Consider the following 22,729-nt stretch of genomic DNA (forward strand, 5'->3'; position numbering starts at 1 on the left):
ACCTGTGGCTTTTATTTGTAATTGAGCCTTTTAATACTGTATGGAGTTAAAAAATTTTAAATCAGATGGAGATGAGATCTCATTCTGAACCTTTTCTCGGTGCATTCTATATCTGAACCTACTTCCAGTTCTGAGGAACCTCTTAGTTCTAGGAGGGTTCTCTTGACTCTGATTTCAGATGAGAAGATTCTTCCTTCCCTGAGTGGTGCTTGCCTCTCAGATGGACTTGCACGTCCTCTCCTTCCAAGGAGAGGGAAAAATAAGAATACACAGCATCCTGTCTTATCCACTGCTGCTTCATTTTATCAGACCAGTCAAGATTTAGACTTCTGTAATGAAACAAAGGAACACTGCAAGCAAAAAGGCACTTCTTGGTTGCTGCTTCTAACTGATAACTGAAGCAGGTTAGTGCTCAATGTTGAAAACCATGAGCTTACCGTGAGATTCTGCTCAGTAGTTAGCCATGCTGGATTTTTCTTAGAGTAGTATTCTTGCTGACAGAAGCATACAAACAGACATGTGGAGCTTATTGTCCAGAACTCTCCTGTCTCTTGCCACCCCCTGCAGTGCCTCATTCAGAGATTTCTTTCATAAGAGTTTACTGTTGGTGATAGATGTGACCTCCCAGAACTGTCAAAGTTGCTATTCAGTTGCAGGAGAACAAGTGTTGTTGCTGCAACTACTGGGCCAACAGATGCTGCATCCATTCCTTGGTAGAGCAACTTCAGACTGTACCTTTCTAAGACCTGGGTTCATCTTTTGACCCGCATAAATTTCACACTTGTGTCAGTCCAGTTTGTAGAAGTTTGTCTACATTATAAGGGTTAGAGCACTCTGTGCAGTTAGAGCACACTAGCAATTTTTTGCATTGCTAGTGTTCAGAGTGTGTAGCAGTGTTTGGTTTTTGCTTATTTGTTTGTTTTCTAAGGATAAGAAGAAAATATTTGAATCTAATTGTAACTCCAGTAATGTGCAGGTGCATAATTCTTCCTGATATGTCACAGACAGCAATGGAAAACGCTCATCGTGTTATCGGTGCAGATAAATGAATATTTCTGCCTTTCATCTAATTAGCACACAGAGGATGTGCTTCATTTATTACGTCTGAGGCATTACATATCTGATTATCATATGCTTTGCCTGCTGCATTGGTTTAAGACAGATTGAGATTAATTCAGTAAAGATTTTTCTTATCTAGTCTACCTAGTTTTCTATGATCAATTGAGAAGAGCAGAAATACTTTGTGAGACACATAGCATGATTTGTCTTATCCTAAATGAGATACCTAACCAGCCTACAGATAGGTTATGCCTTAGTAGTAACTTTTTATTTCCCTTGAATATGCTGTGCACCTAGATGAGGGGACAAGGAGCATAAGGTTTTGTGTCTCTACTTCCTGTTGTTCTTAAGGCTCGTTGATCCTAAGGATGTTATGGACTGATGCTAACACCTAGAATGAGAAGCTCACTCTCAGAGTGCTGGAATGCCATACACAGACATAAAAGCTGTAGGGTCTGACAAACAAGCCCGGGGACTGGATTTACTTCTACCTCTGTGTATGCAAACAGTTTCTTTGAAATGATTATCCAGCACAGTATGATTCTGTCTTCAGATCACTCTTGAGACCTTGAGGATATACTTAATCATATCTCAAGATGAGTGTTCTTTCCTTTAGGGTGTTTGTGAAAGATCCATCTGAAGATTAGCAGATTAGGAAATAAGAGGAAATAAGAGATTTCCATTAGGAAATCGAAACAGAATCAAGTTTGTAAAAGAAATACTTCTGTTTTATGTGTGTTAATTCATCATCTCCTTGATGCTGCAGATAATAACAAAGCTAAAGTAAGCCAAGGCCAGTCGCCAGTACTGAAACCGGACTAAGAGTATCAGTTTCTGTTGCTAAAGCCCTTGGTCTTGGTTTGATCATCCAGACTAAATCCGTTCTTCAAATGGCAGTACTCAACTGCATTAAGTCTGTTAACAGATTTAAACAAACAAACAAACCAAACACCTCCCCCTGTCCCCCCCACCCCCTCTTCTCCCTCCTGGGGCGGGGCAGAAAATGTAGTGTAGGACGTCTGTGCCCGTTCTGCACTGCACTGGGGGACTGCAACCACAGCTTACAGGTCTAAGAAATAAAAATAGGCTTCAGAATACAAATATTGTCTACAACTGATGTCACAGAGAAAGTAATTTGAAAACTTTTGAAGTCGGGTCTGCATCTTGTGGTTCTCTAGTGCTTGGTCTACAACATGATTCCGCCTTAGCCACAACAGACATTTTCCTCTTTCTTCTCCAGGAACTCAACACACCTTGTCATTATAGAGAGTGTATGGAAGAAATAAGAAAAAAAAAGTTGGAATTGCCTAACCTCTTTACTACTACCAAACAACCATGGCGTACTTCCTTAAGTAAGCCTAACTTGCCTTCTGCCTCTATCAGCTAAAAAATAAAGGTGATGCATTCTTGTGGCGGCAAGAAGGGAGCAACTTCTGAGGAAGTGCTCACTGAAACAAGGGACTAGGGGAATTTTACTGGAGTTTCTTCAACTTTTTTTTCACTAGGATATATTCCATCACCCCAATTGATATTTACTGATCTGTGAGTTAGGCTTTCAGAAACTGATTGTTCATGTTGCTTTTCTCATAGCAGCCATGTATTTCCTATTGTGGTGCCCCAAACCAAGGCCTTGTCATTTTCAAATATAAGAGATTAATTATGCTATATTTTGCAAATATATTCCAGGCATAGATTTATTTTCTCTAAAAACTACTGCGAAGAGCTCAAGTAGCTTAGATTCTGTTGTGAACATTTTCTTTTTTCTCTCTATACTGCTGGTTTGATATTCCTGTTTTTGCATTCATCCATTTGTCTTATTGTCTTACAATTCGTTGATGAGTTTGACTGGTTGATTGGTTTCATGCCATATTCCAATCCGGGCTCCTCTTTGAACCCTGATTCTGTCCTCTATAGTTTCTGCCACTCCTCCCAGGATATTTCCTCTCAGTCATCTGAAGGATTAGCGCGGGTATTGCATGAAAACACTAAGGACACGTCAATCTCATATAACAAGACATTTCTAATACCTGCCCTTTCCTATGGCTTTTCAATGAAGTGAGCTGTTACCTTATGGGGATTGCATATGGGCAACAGAACTCTTGGATAAATGTTTTACTCCTTTCTTTCCTGCCCTTTCCTCTGATAGTGTTTCTGAACCTATTGACTAGTTGTAGTCAAAATTATCAAGGGTTGTCTAGAGATGATTGTAAACTATTTTGAGAGCTCTGACAGATTTACGTTTACATATATTTTGATTTTGCAGGACTGAGATACAAGAGAGGAGATGACCTTTGCTCACTTCTGATTTTGATTTTTTTTTCCTGTTCTTCTGATAGCAAAAGTGTTTTTGGACAGATGTTTAAATAAAATATCAAGATACAGAAGAATAGTTTGCATAGTCTGGTTTGACAGTTGTTTCTTGGTCTCGCAACTTGTTGACAGGAAATTTCATTAATTGTTTCTAAGCTTGTTGAAACATTTTTTTATATCTTCTCATGGATAAACGAATGTTATTTTCTAAATAATTCAGAAGGAAAAGCAGTGTGGAACAGGAGATTTCACATTGAGGCTACCAAAAATCCTTGTATCTATCATTTTGTCAGTTTGCCTCGTGTTGGAAAATAGGTCATCTGAGCAGCAGCACCATAGGACACATATGTATTCTTACTGTGCTTAAGTAAACTAGATTTTAAATAGTTTTATTCAAGTGAAGTCACTGCATCAGTGATTGAGTGTGTGAAATGAGTACCTGACATAAATACAGCCTTTGCAAACTGCAGGGTATGCTACATCCTGTGCAAGTGTGACTCAGGAGTTAATTTCCTTTGTTACTCATTGGTAGAAATGAACTACTGCACTCGGTTGAAAAAATGTTAGCTTTGTAATGATGAGAGGATGGAAATACAGCCTTTGTTCATCCCTTTACATAAGCCTAAGTCAGCCTTTCTTCAGCAATTTGTAACATACAGTAAAGCCAGCTCTACTTCATGTTTAATTTTTTGAGTAAGTATGGTGCTACAGTCACCTTTCAATTATTTGTAAGAATGTTTATGGATCTACCGTGCCAAAAAAGCAATTCTGTTAAAGGTGTCTATGAGTGCAGCCAGGAAGCTTTGTACATTGTGAACAACCTAAGAACTGCTAATTCTGAGCTGACCCAATTCTGAGATCGCTGTTTCGTTCTTGCTGGCATATCACATAATACCCGTATTATCACCAGTGAGGAAAAAATGCAACCTCCCAGGTTGTTTTGGTTTTTGTATTTTTTACATCAGCTTATTTCCAGAATTAAGAAAACAGGACAGCTCCTAGAAAAAGATGAGTTGAATAGAATCATAGAATCACAGAATTGCTCAGGTTGGAAAAGACCTTAAAGATCATCAGGTCCAACTGCAGCGTAACCATACTACCGTAACTCTAACAACCCTCCACTAAATCACGTCCCTGAGCAGCACATCCGAACAGTTTTTAAGGCACAGTGATCAAGTGGACACAGTCAGTTCCATAGAGAACATGAGTGAGGAAATGAACCAGAGATTCAGACAGATGAAATTGCTAAAATTACTGTTTTATTGTGTTACTGTGGAGCTCTTCTGTGCCACTTGTCCCTTTCTCCACTTACACTAACTCAAAAACAGATGCCTATATCTACTCCTCTGTCTCAGGCGAGAGCAAGTATGGCAGATCATGCAGTTGAATTTGCTCTTTTGCATAGTGCAAGAATATCCAGTGCAAGAACATCCAGTTGCCTGTATTTTGCCAAATTTTCTTAGCTTTCAGCAAGGGAGTTTGGAGGTGTCTTTCACTTCTTAGTACTTTCATGGTTCACACTGATAGGGCAATATTACCACCGGTGTTTTTCAGCACGAGAGAGAAAGCTTTAGAAATCTCACTACATGGAAAACAAAATGTGCTCCCACTTGTGTTGACTTTGTAGGAAGAACTTTGGTCATAGGTGAAAACCGCAAGCTTCTCTTAAAATATTGATCTATCTCATCTTCACAGGATGATTTCTTAAGCCTGTGAACATCTCGGTAGGAAAACTGTATCTTGAAAACTGTGGAGAGAATTACTGGTGGTATCCGTCTCACTTTTTATATGTCTTGAGGGATCTGTGTTGAAACAGTTATTTACTTGTTCTGGGGTGCAAGAGCCCCTCATAGAGTGTCAAATGAGTAGAAGAAAGGGAAAATGCTTGGTTACTTCCTGAATTCAAGCTGATGTTGTTCACAGACCGTTTTTGAGTAGATGAGCTTTCTGAGAAGCACTGAATTCTGTTTGCTAAGCGTAGCATCTTTGCACTTTCCCTACTTATTCAAATTTCCTTGGAAATTATCAGTTTCAAGCACACACATTATATATGTTGCCGTCAAATTTGAGTATCATTGCACTTGTAGTATATAGCCCTTTGCTTTATTACTTTTTTTTGACTCTTTTCTATTGACAGAGTGTTTATTGTAAAGAGTGTGCTTCAGAGGCAGGGCATGGAAGAGTAACTTATTTTGGCTGCTGGCCTAAATAGTATTATAGAAAAAAAACATGTCCAGAGACATGAACGATATGTATTTCCTCAATAAGAAAGTGAAACTTGAAGTGTACATGGGAGAAGTGACAAAGCCCCCTCATACTCAGATAAAGATCCTTCCAGCTGAAAGATCCAAAAGGTTTAAACATACTCTTGTAAAGCATCAGCCAAAAAGTAGTGTTCTTTCTTAGACAAATGGACTTCAAGTCATTCATAACTCAGCCTCAAGTTATAAACTGTCTTTTGAAGGGTAGCAGCATAGTTCCTACCAGGCTTAGACAGGAAATGGATGGATACAATTGCAGCGTTCTGTAAGGAAGTGCTTGCAATTCCCTGCCTCTTTCAGCTCCCACCCAGAGCATTTATTCCTGATCCAAAAAGATATTTGAATCAGTATTTGGTCTTCTAGGATTTTCTAATTTATGGTGGAGATCCATTTCACGTGTGTTGCAATTTATAGGTGTGTCTATGCAGAAGTAGCTGTATATCAGTATATAAAAATTAGGTTACTAGTTGGAGTGCAGTCTTTAATTGCTTTGAAGTTGATGTATTGTATTCCAAAGCATTGCAGACATTGTAAACTGGAAGTCAATTTCTGTTGAAGAATATCCTTTTTCAGGGCAGCTCCGAACTCCCAGAGTCAGTAAGGTTATTTCCATTTTAAAGAATTCAAAAGAGCTCAGGCAGATTTAGTAAAACATATCATCCATTTTTTCTAGAAGGATAGACCTAAGTTGCATATTGCTGTGTTTTTGAAATGGTTAACCATCAGTGGTATTGTGTTAGGATTACAAGGTACCAAACCCTATTAAAGAAGACAGAAAACTGAAATACATCCAAAACATCACCTGTAACTCTTTGCGGAGTTGTACCATATATTGTATTTGGACTACTGTCCAGACACAGGAACAGCCTTTTTGATTGCTAAATAGTTACTGGGCATGCTTACTTGCCTCAGGGATTTGTTCTGTTTGCTCTTTTCTAAAAGATGCTTTATAATCAGGAAGGGTTGCATGGAATGATTAATGATCTAGGGAATATCACCGCAGTAAGCGTGAGACAGCTCATGAGTAGGGGAAGACTGCATTTCTGATCACCGTGGAGCTTTGAACAGAACAACATAACCTCATATTGCTCATCAGCAGGGAAGTTCACAATACTGACCTTTTTAAAGGGTAGAGAGTAAATTTAAGTGGAAAGATTAATGGCAGAATGTTCATGTGCCCTATTCTCTATGTTTATTCCATTGCACATGTAACATTTTCACCATGGATATTTTTATTCTATTCTTACCACTTTCCATTTTAACAGTTGAACAACTGCGAGAGATAACTTACAATCCTGAAGTCATTTGACTTGTCATCTTAAAGGGTATTTATAAACTATAGCACTCAGGGAGCCCCCAGTGTTACTCTAAATAGAGATGCTACTTTTAGGATTAAGAAAAATGGACTGTTTAGTGTTGAAGTTGCTTTTCAGAAGCAGGTCACATATTTGAATAAAATCCCATAAGAACAGTTAGCGAGCTTAGCCCTGTTTCATATTTTGCTATAATAATATCAAGACTGCTTGAAAAGCAAATGGTAAGGGTTATGCCAAACCAAAATGTGAAAGATGCTTTTCTGCTACAAGTGCGATTAGCTTTTTTCTTCCTTTAATATTGGTCTAAATTACCCATTTCCCATAGGAAGGAGTGTTGCTTTTGTTATTTTATTATTCTGGGAGAAAAATAAGGTTTGTTCCCCGTATAAAAAGGCTACCAAATCAAAGACATAAGTTTATTTATCAGAGGCATTTGCTTGTGATAGTTGTTACCAAACACAGATTTTTTTCTTGCCACGTGGATCAGCAAAAGTCTGATTATGAGAATATGTGTATATCAGTGATTCTGTGCATAAATTGTTCTGTGGGCAGCTGTCCCTGAGCATTGTCAGCAGTGTTCAGCTCATTCAGCAGACAATGCACAGTTTTATTGAACCTGAGACACAAATCATTGAATCTGTGCCTCATGTTTCTGCTTAGGAAGCTTGCTTTTCTGTACTATTGTATGTGATTTGATAAACTGGGCTATTTAAGTAATATTTCATACTGCCTTATATCTCAACAGCAAAAACACAGGTTGTAAAGTGTGTAGAATTACACAATTTTCCATTAGCAGTAGGCTCCCTAAGTACTGCAAGAATATTTTACACAAAGAGAAAATATGCAGGTCCCCAAAAGTCTTCTGAGTGAATTACTGCCAAATATTCAAATTCTAAGTAATTTGAAAGGCCAATGGAAAATTGAGGGTAATAAGAGGGAAAAAAAAGACAGTCAACTTTGGTTAATTTGAGAACTCAATAAATGTTTCTTACAACTCTTATGACTATCGAAGCTAGGCATTTATAAATACATACTAGATGTTGCTGTGGAAGGAAGAGGGCTTCATTGCACAGAACCGTTAGAATGATGGCAGTCAGGAGTAAGACCAGAATAAGTATAGTTGAGTTTATATAGCAATAGGGTTTTGACCTTTAATTGCATCTGGTTTGCCAAATACAGGCATTAGATTTCAAACGCATGATGGAAATTATTTACCGAGGACATAAGAACTTATAGTCATTGGCTCTTCTATTTTTTTTGATGTTGCAGACGTGTTTGTTGTAACACGTGAGGGTGTGTTTCCCAGCGCAACATCTGATTAGTCACTAATTTAGTAAGGAATGTCCTGGCACACGGTTTTGTCGAAGCATGTGAGCCTATCAGCGGAGTAACATATTCTTTTAGGTGTTTCAACATACAGTTGAGTAAAGCAGCTCAGCTGTTTTGAAACGAGCCTTATGATATTCCTTCCCTGAGTCTGCTTTTTTTTTTTTCCTTCCTAATAGAAGAGTTGTTTCACATTAACCGACCAAAATATGTTTGCTGCCTAAATTTTTTTTCTGCTTATATTCCAAAATGCTTTAGTCAGAGTCTAAATATCAGTGGAAATCAGCTCCGAAGCTGCACGTCTTTCATTTTTACACTAAGGAAAATAGTGGGTGGCGTATGTTCATTGTTTCTCCTTCTCAGGACAGGCTTCTCCTCTCCTGAATACAGGTGGTCAGACTTACTCAGGAGAACAGCTTAACAAAAATGTTCAGAGATAAATGTTTATTGTAGTGCAAAAGCCTGAAAGTTCTCTGAAGTCCAGCTGCGTGTTGTGTTCACAGCACTGTATGACACACACTTCGTTTTCCTATCTAAGATTTCATATAAGGAGAACGGTACTCTTTAAATTTTTAAGCCTTTTCTTACTAAGAGCTTTGATGGTAGTACAGTTAAGACATAAGTGATACAGCTGTGGCCATTGACATTACTGTAGGCCTGTTCATAGTGTCAGAATAATTCTTAGAAAGATTTCCTGATAAATATAAAAATGTCCAGTGTTAAAGTAGTACAAGTATTTTAAAGTATTTTAAAATGACAGAAGTATTTTAAAGTTAAAAATTGCAGACAAGAAAACTGACTGAATGCTGGGTAGAATTTGAAGTAGGCCAGCTGAATTTCCAATCGGCATTAGCTGAGTTTCACTCTAAAAGCAAATAAGCAACTCTGCAATTTGAGAGAAGACTCTGCCATGCATTAGAAAAGAAAAACTAAAGCAAAACAATAATCATATGGAATATAGGAAACAGAGGTGAGAATAAATGTGTAGTGTTCGAGTTAATGGAAGGTCAAAGAAGGAGTCCTTCAGCAGTGTGAAATGGTACCATTCTGTTAATTGTATTCATAAGTGATCCCAGAAAGGCAAGTAGCCAGGCTTAACCAAGTTTTTCAAGGAAACAAGGACAAGAATTTACCTTGAAGAATTTCTGAAGGTCCCTAAACATTTTTAAACAGCAAAATAGCATACAAATGTAATGTGCTGCCTCCGAGAAAAAAGATATGTGAGAAGTGCAAAAATTCCAGGCTAGAGCAACAGCATTGAGCAATGATAAGGAACTGGCTCCATACAAGGAACAGGTGCATAAGGTAGGACTTCTTGGAAAAGGAATAATTAAGGATAAAAGTGATGGAGTTCTCTAGGATATCCCAAGAAACATGTCTTTTCTCTCCCAGTACTGGAATGAGGGAACATCAAAATATCAAGCAGCAGATTGAGGAAATAAAAAAATGTAAGAAAGCTTTGGAAATCCTTGATGCAGAATTGTTGTGAAAAGTAGATCTGCATGTGGATTAAAAATATAAACTACAGGGCAGTTCTTTGAAGAAAGTTAATCGAAGGCTTTTAAATACAAATTCATCACCTCTGGTTTTGGAAGTCCCTGATCTATAGATGGATGGAGGCTGTGTTTTATTTTATTGATGTGTCGTTGCATGTTATCCTGCATCTTATTCTGTTCTTTGGGTATCCCCAGATACTCACTTTTGGCAGCTCTTAAAGGCGGGATACAGGGCTAGAGAGACCATAAGCTGACCCAACTTACCTTTTCTTTTTAATCAAGTTAAGACCTTTGACTTTTCGTTGAGTGACATAATAAGCAGTTACCTAAATGTCACCAAAAACTTAAATAAATACATCTGTTTATTTCTGCATGTGTGTAAGTTTATAATAAATAATAAATAAATGTTGAAGTCTCAGAAATGCCAGGAGGGTGTGTGAGATAGCTGTTGCCCAGTTTTTGACTGAGTGTTGTTACCAACAAATCCGTGGAAGGTGCATGGTCAAAATGTATCTAAGAATCTTAGGCATTTGAGTATGATGGGTGTCACAAAGTCAGTAGAACAGTAATATCTGAAGTTTGCACATGTGATCTTAAATATATATATATTTATGTATTATATATGTATTTTAAAAAATGTTTAGCTGAATGCATGTGCACTTTCCTTAGAACATAAACTGAGACAAACATGTAGCGCTGTTGTCTTGTATATTGGTTGTAAGGGCTCTAAATGTGTCTGAACAGTTGTAGTATGGAGTTTTATGCCACGGCTGTACAGGAACAAAACTGATTCAATTCCAAGTTCACTGTAGACATACAGCGTGGACGCACATACAGGATGTAGAATACAGGATGGACAGTGTGGTGACTTCAGTCTTCATTTGTTCACAGACTTTACTATTTTGTACTATAATTGAAATATGAGAATGAATGTGGGCATACAGATGAAAAATCCTTAATCTGATGATAAATCGAGCTATAAAGAAGTTTCTGAAAAGGACGTGCAAGCAGGATTTTCTGTTAAATACTTCGCTCAAATGTGTTCCAGTTGAACTCTGGGAGATATTTATTTCAATAATAATAATTAAAAAATGCATACTGATGAGATTTTTATTTATTTATCTATTTACTTATTTATTTTGTGAAGAATAGCTTTAGTTTATGAAAGCCCATCTTCAGAGGCTTCCCTTGCAAGTCAGTGGAGTGGAGAGAAACGCAGCATACTTGAAACATAACTGAAAGACAGTGTGGATATTTATCACATAAAAGCATTTATTTTTTTAGTAAAAAATAAAATACTCAGCTCTCTGGACAAAAGTAAAACTGTGTTGTTTTGTTTTGGTTTTTTTTTTTAATTCTTCTATTTCTCTCCTATACAGGAACATCTATTTATAAACAGAATTTTTTTCAAAGCAGGGATGCTTTTTGGTAGGTATGCCTGACAGAAGGATTCTGAAGGAAGCAGCAGAAACTGTGACAAAGTAGCATACAAGTTACAGATTTATGTATATAAAGTACAAGCATGTATGTGTGACCTCTAAGTTTAAAGCCTAATTCTAGCATTCTGACAGCAAAACATACAATTGAAAAGTATTTTCTACAGTTTAATGTATTATTTCTTTAGAAGTCTGTAGACCGCCAAGAGAAATGAGGGAGAAGGAAATGACAGTGAGGATTGGAGCTGCTATCTTGCCTTGCAAAGCAAGGTGTTTTTTCCATGCCTTCTAAAAGCCCTTATCATATGTATTTAAACAAAAATAAATAGGAAAGAAATGGGGAAATTTTAATTCTTTTATTCTTTGGGACAAAAGTCTTGATAACTGACATTAATTTGGCTTCCTGATAACATTGTCAGCCTCTCAGCAAAATGTCATCCTCATTATGATCTTTTTAAGGCAGGGCTAAGGGTTATCATTTCAGCACTTGTGGCTGAGTGCTCTGGCAGCATTCACCCAACTAGCTCAGTATTCCGCTCCATTGCAAGCCTGCCTGTGTGCTTGGTTACAAACAAGCCAGGCTGCAGCTCTGTATTTATCATTGCTACCAGTCTGAATGTTTCCTGACTTTAATCATCCCCAGAATGGTGTAAGTTTAGGTTTTTGAGGGACAGTATCATTGCAGAAGGGGTTGATTTCTCTGTTGATTTTTTCTGGAGCTGTATGGTGCTTTATTGGCCTTCAAAGATGTAGATTTTGCAGTTATTTCATTTAAGAGCTGGATACCATAAGAGCAGAAGTATTGCTGTTTGACAAGTATTTGCTTTGGAGAAACTCCACAAAGAAATTAGACACCAGTCACTCAAGAATAAAGGTAGTTTTGTTTCCATCAGTGAATCTCAGAATTAACTATCCAATTCAGTCTGCAGTTGTATACATGTATGAATTTTCATCACATGAAGCATACCATCTCTCCATTGATTGTATTTTTGATGTTATTTCTCATTTTTGCCTATCTTACCCTCTTGTTGTTGTCTGTGGTGTATTTCAACAGTATTTTATTTACATTTTGGTGTTAGCATTTGGGAACTTTATGAGTCTTTTCACTTTCTAGCTGGGACAGCTCTGCTGTGGTGAGTGAGGAGTTCCCATATTTTTCAGTTTGTTTTTTTTTTCTATCTGATTGCTCCGCATCCACATGTATATCCCTTCTGAAATGACATCTGGTCACAGATCTGTTAAAAATGGTAAAAACTTTAAAGTTATATAAACTCACACGTCCTTGTTTTTATTATAATACAGCAGGTTTGCTAATGTGCTGTTACACATACTGAAGTGGGACAGTAGTGATAAGTAGCATACAAATTACTAAATGATTCATCAGATAAAATATGGCCTTAAACTGAGTCACAATCATAATCATTTTGTATTTTTTAATGTCTCTGTTGCTCAGTTTCATAAGTTTCCATAGTGAGACTAAATAACTCAAATGAAAAAGCTCTTTATAGGGAGAGAATATTATTATGTTAGCTTCAGACATACTAAAGAGTCTTTACCTTCTGTCATGTAGTAAACCAATAAATAGGTAGTAAATTGATGAGAAAAATTAACAGAATGATTTGGGAAGCTATCTCACTTGCATGATGTAGGTTTTAAAAAAATGATGCCCTACAGGGCAGCCAGAAGAACCAAGATAGTCATATTTGCTAAGAAAAAAATCTGGCTGGGAATCCTGAATATTAATCAACAACTTTGGCTCGTTGAGCTGAGGCATAAGAATAGGGTTGATGTCAATGAAAATGATCAATATGTAAGTACGTCCTGTGCATCCATTACAGTGTACATGGAGTCCTGCAGTGATTCATCCTGAAGTTTGCAGTGTCTAATTCAGGGCTTGTGACCTGAACTTTGATCTAGTTATGGCTTGCAATTGCACTAACCACTCTCTGGTGAGATTTTCTTACGTTGCATCTAAGAATAAATGATATAATTAGATGGACAACTCTTTTTCCTCTTCATCATTGAATGCCAGTATCAAAGCTTGCTCTTAGAAAACTGCTAGCAAATTAGTAAAATCATTTAGATGTAAGCATTTGTCAGTATATGACTTCGAGTGATTTTTTTACTTTCTGATTTTACTTACATATAAAAATGTCTTCTAAATATTCTTTTTCTTGGAAGCTTACTAGCAGCCTGCTTTTTTACGTTTTGTGGTGTGGTTAATAGTTGTAAGTCAAAAAAAATTCTCAGAGTTGTGCTATCTTTGCATCAACACTTCCAAAAAATATCTAGAAATGTTTGTGTGTTCTTAACTACTTTTTAGCCTGTACCAATTGGCTCAGTGCAAGCTGATTTCATTGTTTGGGTATCTTGCTATTTGGTCTGCCTATGTATACAGGGTTCGCAGGAGAGGAAGAAAACAATTTCTGAGAATAAGCATATTCAGATTGCCGAGAGAAACAGGTGGAGAGGCAGGTTTCAAAATCTTGAGTATTGGATGTGCCTAGGAAAGAAATTGTATTTTAATGTGACTTAACTAAATTACAGATCACGATTGTAGATGAACATAAGTACCTCTGTAGGTCTTGTAGGTGTTAGGGAAATTGGAAATGCGATATATAGTAAAACAATAATTTCATGAAAGAGTATGTAAAAAGTCTTTTGAAAAAAAAACAGAAAAAAATATTCAATTGAAAGGTGACATATGATGGATTTTTTTTTTTCTCCAAAATATGTTTCTTTTATAGTTGTTTAACAGGATCCCATGGTCAAAAAGTCCCAAGGCAGTTGAGATTTTCACCCTTAGTGGTAAGATCTTACACCACTCTGTCTCCAGCTCTTCTCTGTTTGTCACATAAATCTAGCATGACCTATCACATTTGTACAAGAGGAAGATTTGTTATCTTCATGTGACTAAAATGCTTTTTAAATACCGCTGAAGACTCTTTCTTCTTTTAACTCTTCTTTTTGCCTATGTTGAAAAACTTCGAAATACTCTCATGCACTCTGGTGCATGCATGCTTTATGATGAACCACTAATATCTCATGACAATTCATTCTTCCTCATACAAGTCAGGTTTTGGTGTTTGTTCAATGGTCATGTTGCTTTCATATCCCATTTTTTGTAGCTCTTTAAAAATACATATTCATATGCTTTGTTCTGCTGAGTAAATATTTCTTGCATGTGAAATGTGATCTCATGTTTATGTTTGTGAATGTTGTGTCTTTTTTTTTCTTTCAGTCAAACCTTAATGTTGATTTTGTTTTGTTATCCTGAATATGCAGCTTATGATTTTAAAAACACTGTAACAATTTGTTATTTCATCTAGATATGAAGATGGAGTCCTGCATAATAGACAGGATTCCATGAGGATTGGAAAAAAAAAATCCTGGAGTATTTAATTTCTTTACTTTTGTTGGTCTTCTCTTGAAAGGTCTTTTTTTTCATTTCTAGTCTCACATATAGGAAAGTTCAAAACTGTGCTTTGTGTATAGATGTCTTAAGCTTTTTTAAAACACTGCTTACCAAATTGAGGTATACCTGATATAATACTCCAGCAAAGAATTTCATATGTTTAACAGATCTACCTTGATAATTTTTCATTTGTGCTTGTATGAAAGGCTTACACTCATGCTTGATCAACCTCATCTCCTTCTACGACTGGGTGACCAAACTGGTAGCTGAGGGAAAGACTGTTGATGTAGTCTACCTAGACTTCAGCAAAGCCTTTGATGCTGTCTCCCACAGTATTCTCTTGGGGAAACTGTCTGCCCATAGCCTGGACAGGTATACCCTTCTTTGGGTAAGGAACTGGCTAGAAGGCCATGCCCAATGGTAGTAGTTAATGGAGTTAAGTCCAGCTGGTGACCTGTTACAAGTGGTGTCCCCCAGGGGTTGGTACTGGAGCCCATCTTGTTTAATATCTTTAATGATGACCTAGATGAGCGGATTGAGTGTACCCTCAGTAAACTTGCAGATGACACCAAGTTGGGAGGTAGTGTCGATCTGCCTGAGGGTAGAGAGGCCCTTCAGAGGGATCTAGATAAAGCTGGATTGCTGGGCTGAGGTGAATGGGATGAGGTTCAACAAGGCCAAGTGCCGGGTCCTGCACTTTGGCCATAATAACCCCATGCAGCACTATGGGCTTGGGGCTGAGTAGCTGGATGACTGTGAAGAGGAAAGGGACCTGGGGGTGTTGGTTGATGCTTGGCTGAACATGAGCCAACAGTGTGCTCAGGTGGCCAAGAGTACCAATGCTATTCTGGCCTGCATTAGAAATAGTGTGGCCAGCAAGAGCAGGGAGGTAATCATCCCCCTGTACTCAGCACTGGTAAGACTGCACCTCGAGTACTGTGTTCAGTTTTGGGCCCCTCACTACAAGAAAGACACTGAGGCCCTGGAATGTGTGCAGAGAAGGACAATGAAACTGGTGAGGGGTCTGGAACACAAGTCTTATGAGGAGCGGCTGAGGGAGCTGGGATTGTTTAGTCTGGAGAAGAGGAGGCTCAGGGGAGACCTCATTGCACTCTACAAATTCCTGAAGGGAGGCTGTGATGAGGAGAGGTTTGACCTCCCAGGCAACAAATGGGACCCGAGGAAATGGCCACAAGTTGCGCCAGGGCAGATTCAGATTAGATATAAGGAAAAACTTTTTCTCTCAGAGAGTGGTCAGGCACTGGAATGGCCTGCCCAGGGAGGTGGTGGAGTCGCCGTCCCTGGCAGTGTTCAAGAGGCGTCTGGATGAGGAGATACGGTTTAGTAGCTGTGGTAGCAAGGGTAATGGGAGGACGGTTGGACTAGATGATCTCGTAGGTCCTTTCCAACCTTGTGATTCTATGATTCTACTGAAACAAAGCTAAGTAAATATAATAAACGTGGCTGAATGGTTTGATGGATGAGGAACTGATGGCAACACTGTACCCAGGGAGTGGTTGTCATTGGTTCTGTGTCTGGATGAAGATCAGTGATAAGTGACATTTGAGGATGACACCAAGGTGTGTGGTGCAGGTAACATGCCTCTCTCCATTGAGAGAGACCTAAGCAGACTGGAGCCGTGAGCCCAGGAAAGCATCATGAGGTTCAACGAATCCAAGTACAACATCTTGCACTTCAGTCTTGGCAAACCCCACTCTCAGTAGAAGCTGGGGGATGTAAGGATAAAGCCCAGCCCTGCCAAAAAAGGACTTGAGGGTTCTGATGGTTGGCAAGCTGGACATGAGCCAGCAGTGTGCCCTCACAGCCCAGAAAGCTGACGGTATCCTGGGCTGCATCAAAAGAAGCATGGCTAGCAGGGTGAGGGAGGTGACCCCGCCCCTCTGCTCTGCACTGGTGAGATCTCACCTGGACTACTGTGTCCCTATGTGGTACAGGAAAGATGTGTACCTTATAGAGCACTTCCAGAGAAGGGCCACCAAAAGGATCCGAGGGATGAAACACCTCACCTACCCCCAGAGAGCTGGGGCTGTTCAGCCTGGAGAAAAGAAGGCTCCGGGGAGACCTGAGAGTGGCCTTTCAATATCTAAAGAAGGACTGTCAGAAAGAAGAGACAGACTTATTAACAGGGTCTGTTGTGACAGGACAAGGGGAAATGGTTTCAAACTAAAGGAAAGGAGCTTTAGATTGCAGAGAAGGAAAAAGTTTTTCATAATAAGGGTGATGAGGCACTGGAACAGGTTGTGCAGAGAAGTGGAAACCCTGTCCTTGGAAACATTCAAGGTCAGGCTGCACCAGGATCTGAGCAACCTGATCTAGCTGTAGGTCATTGTTCATTGCAGGAGAGTTGGACTATATGGTCTTTATGGGTTCCTTCCAACTCAATTCTATGATTCTATATCCAATTTTAAGTTGGATTTAGGTAGAAAAGATTGGGATAGGTATCATTCAGCATAGTTAGATGTTGAAAATATGTGAAAATTGGGTGTGCATTTCAAATTGATGAAATACTTTTTGGTGTGTGTATATAAATGCATAAATGTACATTAATCTTAAACATGCCTTCAGATTCTTGCTGAAGATAATAACAGCATAAGCTGTATACAAAAGTAAAAAGCTAGACTTCATTTCCTCTGGAAATCTGATCTAAACTGTATTCTTCTTGTAATTTTATTTTGCTTTGAGTCAGCTGAGGGTTTTTTTTTTTTTAGGATTTTAAGGGTACAGTATGATGTTCATTATTTTTCATCAACTTTATTAGAAATGAGACTCACTTGCAGCTCAGTAATTAGAGCAGGGTTGTACACTGAATGCACCATCTTACTCTCCTTACAGATGAGGAGAGACACGGGAAGCATCAGGGATTGTGTCTATTCTGGAGCTGGTGGGCCAGTTGAAGCATGAATGAAATATTTGTAGGCTTACTGTCCATGTGAGATACTGCCAGATTGTCCCCTTCACACTCCATGTGGATAGCATACTGTTTTTCACTCACCTGCTAAAGCCCTTGAGCATGTCAAGTATGTAAAACAGTGCATCCCACAGCATTTTTGATCCTTTCCGCTACTTGGTAAGGCTACTTTCTTGTCTCTGACAAAGACGTTATACTTACTTTCTTCTCTTGATGATAATGTCCTTTGAAGTATTAGGTTTCTATCTGTAAAAGGTAAATTTCACAATTTGGTGAGGCCATCTACTTGATGACTAGAATACATGTTCAGTCCAAATCAAAGACAAGAACATAATGTCTAGGAATCCTTGATCAACTGTTATGTCAGGCTAGCATCTGAACTGCGTTCAGCACATCTCTGGGGTTATCTTAATAGGCATAGGCAAACAGAACAGTTACCAACTATCAAGAAAGTATTGAGGAAGGTCTACATGAAGTTTCTTTACTTAAAAAAAAAAAAAGTTTATGTAGATGAAAAGTAGTAATGATTGATTCTTAAAGTTATCCAAATAAAAGAAAGAAGACTGTGTATTCTGGAAAGCTATGTGTAAAAATACCATAATCAAGGCCTACAGAGTTTGAGGAACAACTCAGAAAAAGGGTAAAAATGTGCTGATTAGTGTAATCAGCAAATGTAGTAAACTCAGTAGTCCTGTTAACACATCAGGAGCAAGATATCTTTCCATTACAGTGACCTTCTTTAAGGGTGTATATCAAAGGATGTACAGCAAATTGCATCCTCAGAAGATGGTAATCAATAGAATAAAAAATGACAAATACAGTTATGGCTCTGCAGGAATTCCAAGATGAAACAGCTGAACTACCAGCTTTACTCTATAATTTCTGTATAGAGACATTAGTGGTTACATACAATTTAAAAACAAAAAAAAAGAAAAAGTTTACAGGGGACACCTAGAGGGAGCTGTGGTCTGTACAGGGCAGATGTGGAATATGGAAAGAAACAAAACAAAAAGACAACTGTTTAAATATAATACTGTTGAGAAAAGACAGCTCTTCTGGAAAGGGGAAATCATGCTTCTCAACTCTGTTCTTTGAAGTATAAAAACAAGGGAATTTATGTGAAGAGATGACTGATAAAGTCAAAAAAGCATCTGTAAGGGAAGAAGTAATTCCAAATTCCTGAAGAAAATTACTTGTTCTGAACTGACTGTTCTCATTCAGAAATGAGATATTTGTATCATAATGAATTATTCTACAAAAATGTCAAATTAGCAATTGAAAAAAAAAAATTAGAGCTGTTATGAAAGGTACAGAGACCAAGAACAAGAATGCACTTTTAGCATAGTGTAAATCAATGGTATGCATTCACTTGGAATACTAGCATACATTTCTGATCTCTACCATCTTACACTCGTTATAGTATACTTGGGAAGAATTAGGAGAAGAACAGTGAGGATGTTTGATGGCAGGGTGCTTATATGCCAGAAGCAAGTAAGCAAAATATGTATTTTCAGTCTGGATGGGCTGACAGAAAGCAGAAAACGATCAGTAGTATCTCCTTTAAATTTCAAGTCAAGAGTTTTCATATTCCTTTAAGAAGAGGACAGGTAGAAGCGCGCACTGAAGAGTGAAGGAGTTTTTCCTTCTGTTGAGGAACCAGTGGAGCCATGGATAGAAAAAATAAAATAAAAAAATGCTGGATGTGAGAACTGAGACATGGCAAGGCTAGGATGGAGACTGCTGAGAGGAGCAGGGATTAGTCACATGGGGTGAGGCCTCAGAGATGGCAAAAAGAACTTAAAGGAACATGGAGGACTAAGCAAAGTCCTGTATATTTCGGAAACTTGGAGTATTAGCTGCAACTAAACAAGGAGGTACGAGCCTCCCTGAAAGCACCCATGGACAGGGGAGGAAGAACTTTTCCCTTCTCAGTTCTGTTCTCTTTAGTCACTTCAGTTTTCCACACTGAAAAAGTTTAAAAACAATTTTTAACTATTGTCATACCAGCTCTCTTCTAGGCAACTTCACCTCACAACTCTGTAGGCCCATCAAAAAGAGTATGGCTAAGGGTCTAAGTAAAAATGCACTTAATAGCTGTGAAAAGCTAATGAGAGGTTGCTGTCCTTTACCTGTTCTAGTACATATTCCTAGAAATCACTTGAAGCTGGAGCTGGCTAGTTCAGAGCAGACAAAATTGGGTGATTTTTTGAAGAGCATGTAAGTAAAGTGCAGAAGTCCTTGCTGGATGACTTTACAAAATGCTACCTATCAAAACCTACTGAGGATAGTTAAAAATCCAGTCCTTGCAGCTGGCTTAGGAGTCTTTTGAGCCACAGGCTGGAGTCTAGAAAAACATATGGGGAAGGTAGAAATGCAATTTTTCCCCGAGCTGCAGTTCTGTACATAGCTGGAAATGCCAGATAGCCTTCGGCCAGATTCAGTGCAGTGCTTTTGTTCACCTGTTGCTGTCCCACCCAGGTGTATTGGAAGTTGTTTTATCTCATGCAGCTATGAAGTAGTTTGGAGCCATATCTGATGGAGGCCTCCAACTTGGTCAATACAAGCTCTCATTCCGTTAGGTATGGAAGCCTTAAGACTAACAAAAAACTGGTGGTGAATTTTCCAGATAGTTGTCTTTGTGAGCCTTAGTAAAATATTTTAGTGTTGTCACAGAGGAGCAAATTACATGTTCACATGTTCTAAAGTCTGACTTGCAAAAGCAGCGAGCACTGAACTCAGTAGAAACTAGTCTGTGAGTATTAACATGCTTTATAAATGCTCTGCTTTTGAAGTAACCGACCTTTGACATCTTGGTTAGGTAGTCATTTAGTAGACACTTCTGAACCTAATATTTCCATCAGTAAATAAGTAAGGTGATAATATCCTCCTTTCCTCACTGAGGACATGTGAAGAGTTCCAAGGAATCATAAAAGTAAATTATGAACCAACAGCGTGCCCTGGCAGCCCAAAGGGCCAACCATACCCTGGGGTGCACCAGGCCCAGCTCTGCCAGCCGGGCGGGAGGAGGGGCAGTCCACTCCGCTCTGTGCTGTGTGGCCTCACCTCCAGCACTGCGTGCAGGATGGGTGCCACAGTATAGGAAGGACATAAAACTATGAAAGAGTGTCCAAAGGAGGGCTATGAGGATGGGGAAGGGCCTAGGCGGCAAGACTTATGAGGAGTGGCTGAGGTCCCTGGGTTTGCTCAGCCTAGAGCAGAGGAGCTGAGGGGAGGCCTCATGGCAGCTGCAGCTCCTCACAGGTGAGCGGAGAGCAGCGCTGAGCTCTGCTCTCTGTGACAGTGACAGGGTCCAAGGGAACGGCATGGAGCTGTGTCAGGGAAGGGGCAGCTGGGACTTAGGGACAGGTCTGTACCAGAGGGTAGTGGGCACGGCCCCAAGTGCAGGAGTTCAAAGAGCATTTGGACAGTGCTCTCAGACTGGTCTGATTTTTGGGTGGTCCTGTGTGGAGCTGGGATTTGGACTCTGTGGTCCTTATGGGTTCCTATGATATTTCTACTATCATGGTGAGTGCTGTGAAAATTATCAATTTTTATCAGAGCATGACAAAAAAATGAACAGTCCACAGTAGTACTTTAGCAGCATGGATTGTAGCAAGTTCCAATACTGAAATACAGGGGTAGTCATAATACTGAAATCTCTTCAGCCTATGAATGTGGTCATCAAATGTATTAAAAGTAGGTGGTTCCATAGTAAAATGTATGTGGCTTTGTAAAAGTGTATCCTAATTCACGTTAAAGAGAGAAATTGAAGTTGCACAAGGGGGCTTAGTTTTGCTTTCCATTTCAGTGCTACATTTATGTTTTGAACATTGCTTTTGTGTGTTTGCAGATTTCATTTATTTGTTTTGATTCTTTACCCACTTGGCAAACATCAGAATTTTGATCAGAAAGTAAAACTGTCACAGATAAGATTTTTAGTAAAGAAGATTTAGAATTGAGCAGTTCTGTTGTTTTGGGTTAATCCAGAAGGAAATACAGCTCTAATGATCTCAGCTATACATACAAGTAGCAAAAAGAAAAAAGGATGATGGAATAAGCGGGTATAGTTTACCGTGGAATGTCTCTGTTGAATAGAACAGGACTTCTATTTATATTTTTATAGAGAACAAATAATTTTAAATATAAAATAAAGTCGTATATATTTATATTTAAATGTAATTAAGAAGTAGGACTTTATTCCTGTTTTTATTCTCCCTCCTTCCTGTTTAAAGTTAAGTACTATTAAACTGTTCAGTACATGTCTTAAAAAGACTGAGGAAAAGCGTGGATGGGTTTAGGAAAAGGAGAAAAGAACTAAGGAGAATGCCAGAGAAGAGTTAAGTAAGTTCACAGACACCCAGTGTCCCTGAGATGAGGGTATCTCTTTTATTAATTAGTTAATTAGCTATCCCTTTTATTAATTCTGATACTTGCATAGTAAATGTAAGTCACACAGTTGAAAGTAATGGATTTCTCATTGTGCTGTTTGGGAATTTTTGCAGTTTTTATCTAGATCTTATGGTTTGAAGCATTTTATATTGAAGTAAGAAGAAAGGATGTAGTCCTTTGCAGTTTTGAAAGTTAAGCAACTTTCCACTGAGTACTACATGACCTGCAGTGCATCAAGTGCAGCATACCAAATGGAGGATACTGGTTGATTTTTAATCTGGCATACCTTTTGTTCCAGCTTTGTTTTTTTCACATTTCCAGGACAGTTCCTATTGCATCACACAGGGCAAGCAGGTCTAGTCTTGCTGAGCTTCCTTATAGGACAAAAAAGATTTCTATGTGAATTTCTTTGGATGTAATAATTGTTTGGAGTTGCATGAAGAACAGGTCAAGCAGTTTAATGGAAGAAGCAAGCCACGTGAAGGAGCAGCACTAAACATCACAAATATGTGATACCTGGAGTCTTGGGCTGATGAAGCTACAATGCTTCATCAACACAGATAACGTGACTGGGGTGTTGAAATTTAATAGAAATGTAGCTGGTGTAGCTGGAGTGACAGAATCCTTGTCATGCACGCAGCCGAAAGCGATACGAGGAAAGTGATTTTGTCAGTTCAGCTTAGGTTGTTCACAAGGGATTTGGTGGAATTCTGACAGAAAACCTCCTCCTATCGGCATACCTTTCTTTGTTTGAGGACTGCAAGTATAATTTGCTGGTATCCCCATGACAGC

General features: G+C 38.6%; 1 protein-coding gene across 2 annotated transcripts in view; it reads left to right on the forward strand.

Moving 5' to 3' along the window:
* FAM134B (family with sequence similarity 134 member B) overlaps positions 1–22,729 on the forward strand; it is a 65,165-nt gene that overhangs the window by 17,928 nt on the left and 24,508 nt on the right. The window contains exon 1 of one of the 2 annotated variants that reach the window (XM_040695557.2): positions 20,965–21,073. The exons of the other annotated variant lie outside the window; for it this stretch is intronic. Within the exon in view, the coding sequence (XP_040551491.1) occupies positions 21,054–21,073 (20 nt within the window). The 5' untranslated portion in view covers positions 20,965–21,053. Of the gene's footprint in view, positions 1–20,964; positions 21,074–22,729 lie in introns of those variants that run through there. 2 annotated transcript variants of the gene reach the window in all.

The sequence above is a fragment of the Gallus gallus genome, chromosome 2, assembly GCF_016699485.2.
Source record: "Gallus gallus isolate bGalGal1 chromosome 2, bGalGal1.mat.broiler.GRCg7b, whole genome shotgun sequence".
NCBI lineage: Eukaryota > Metazoa > Chordata > Aves > Galliformes > Phasianidae > Gallus > Gallus gallus.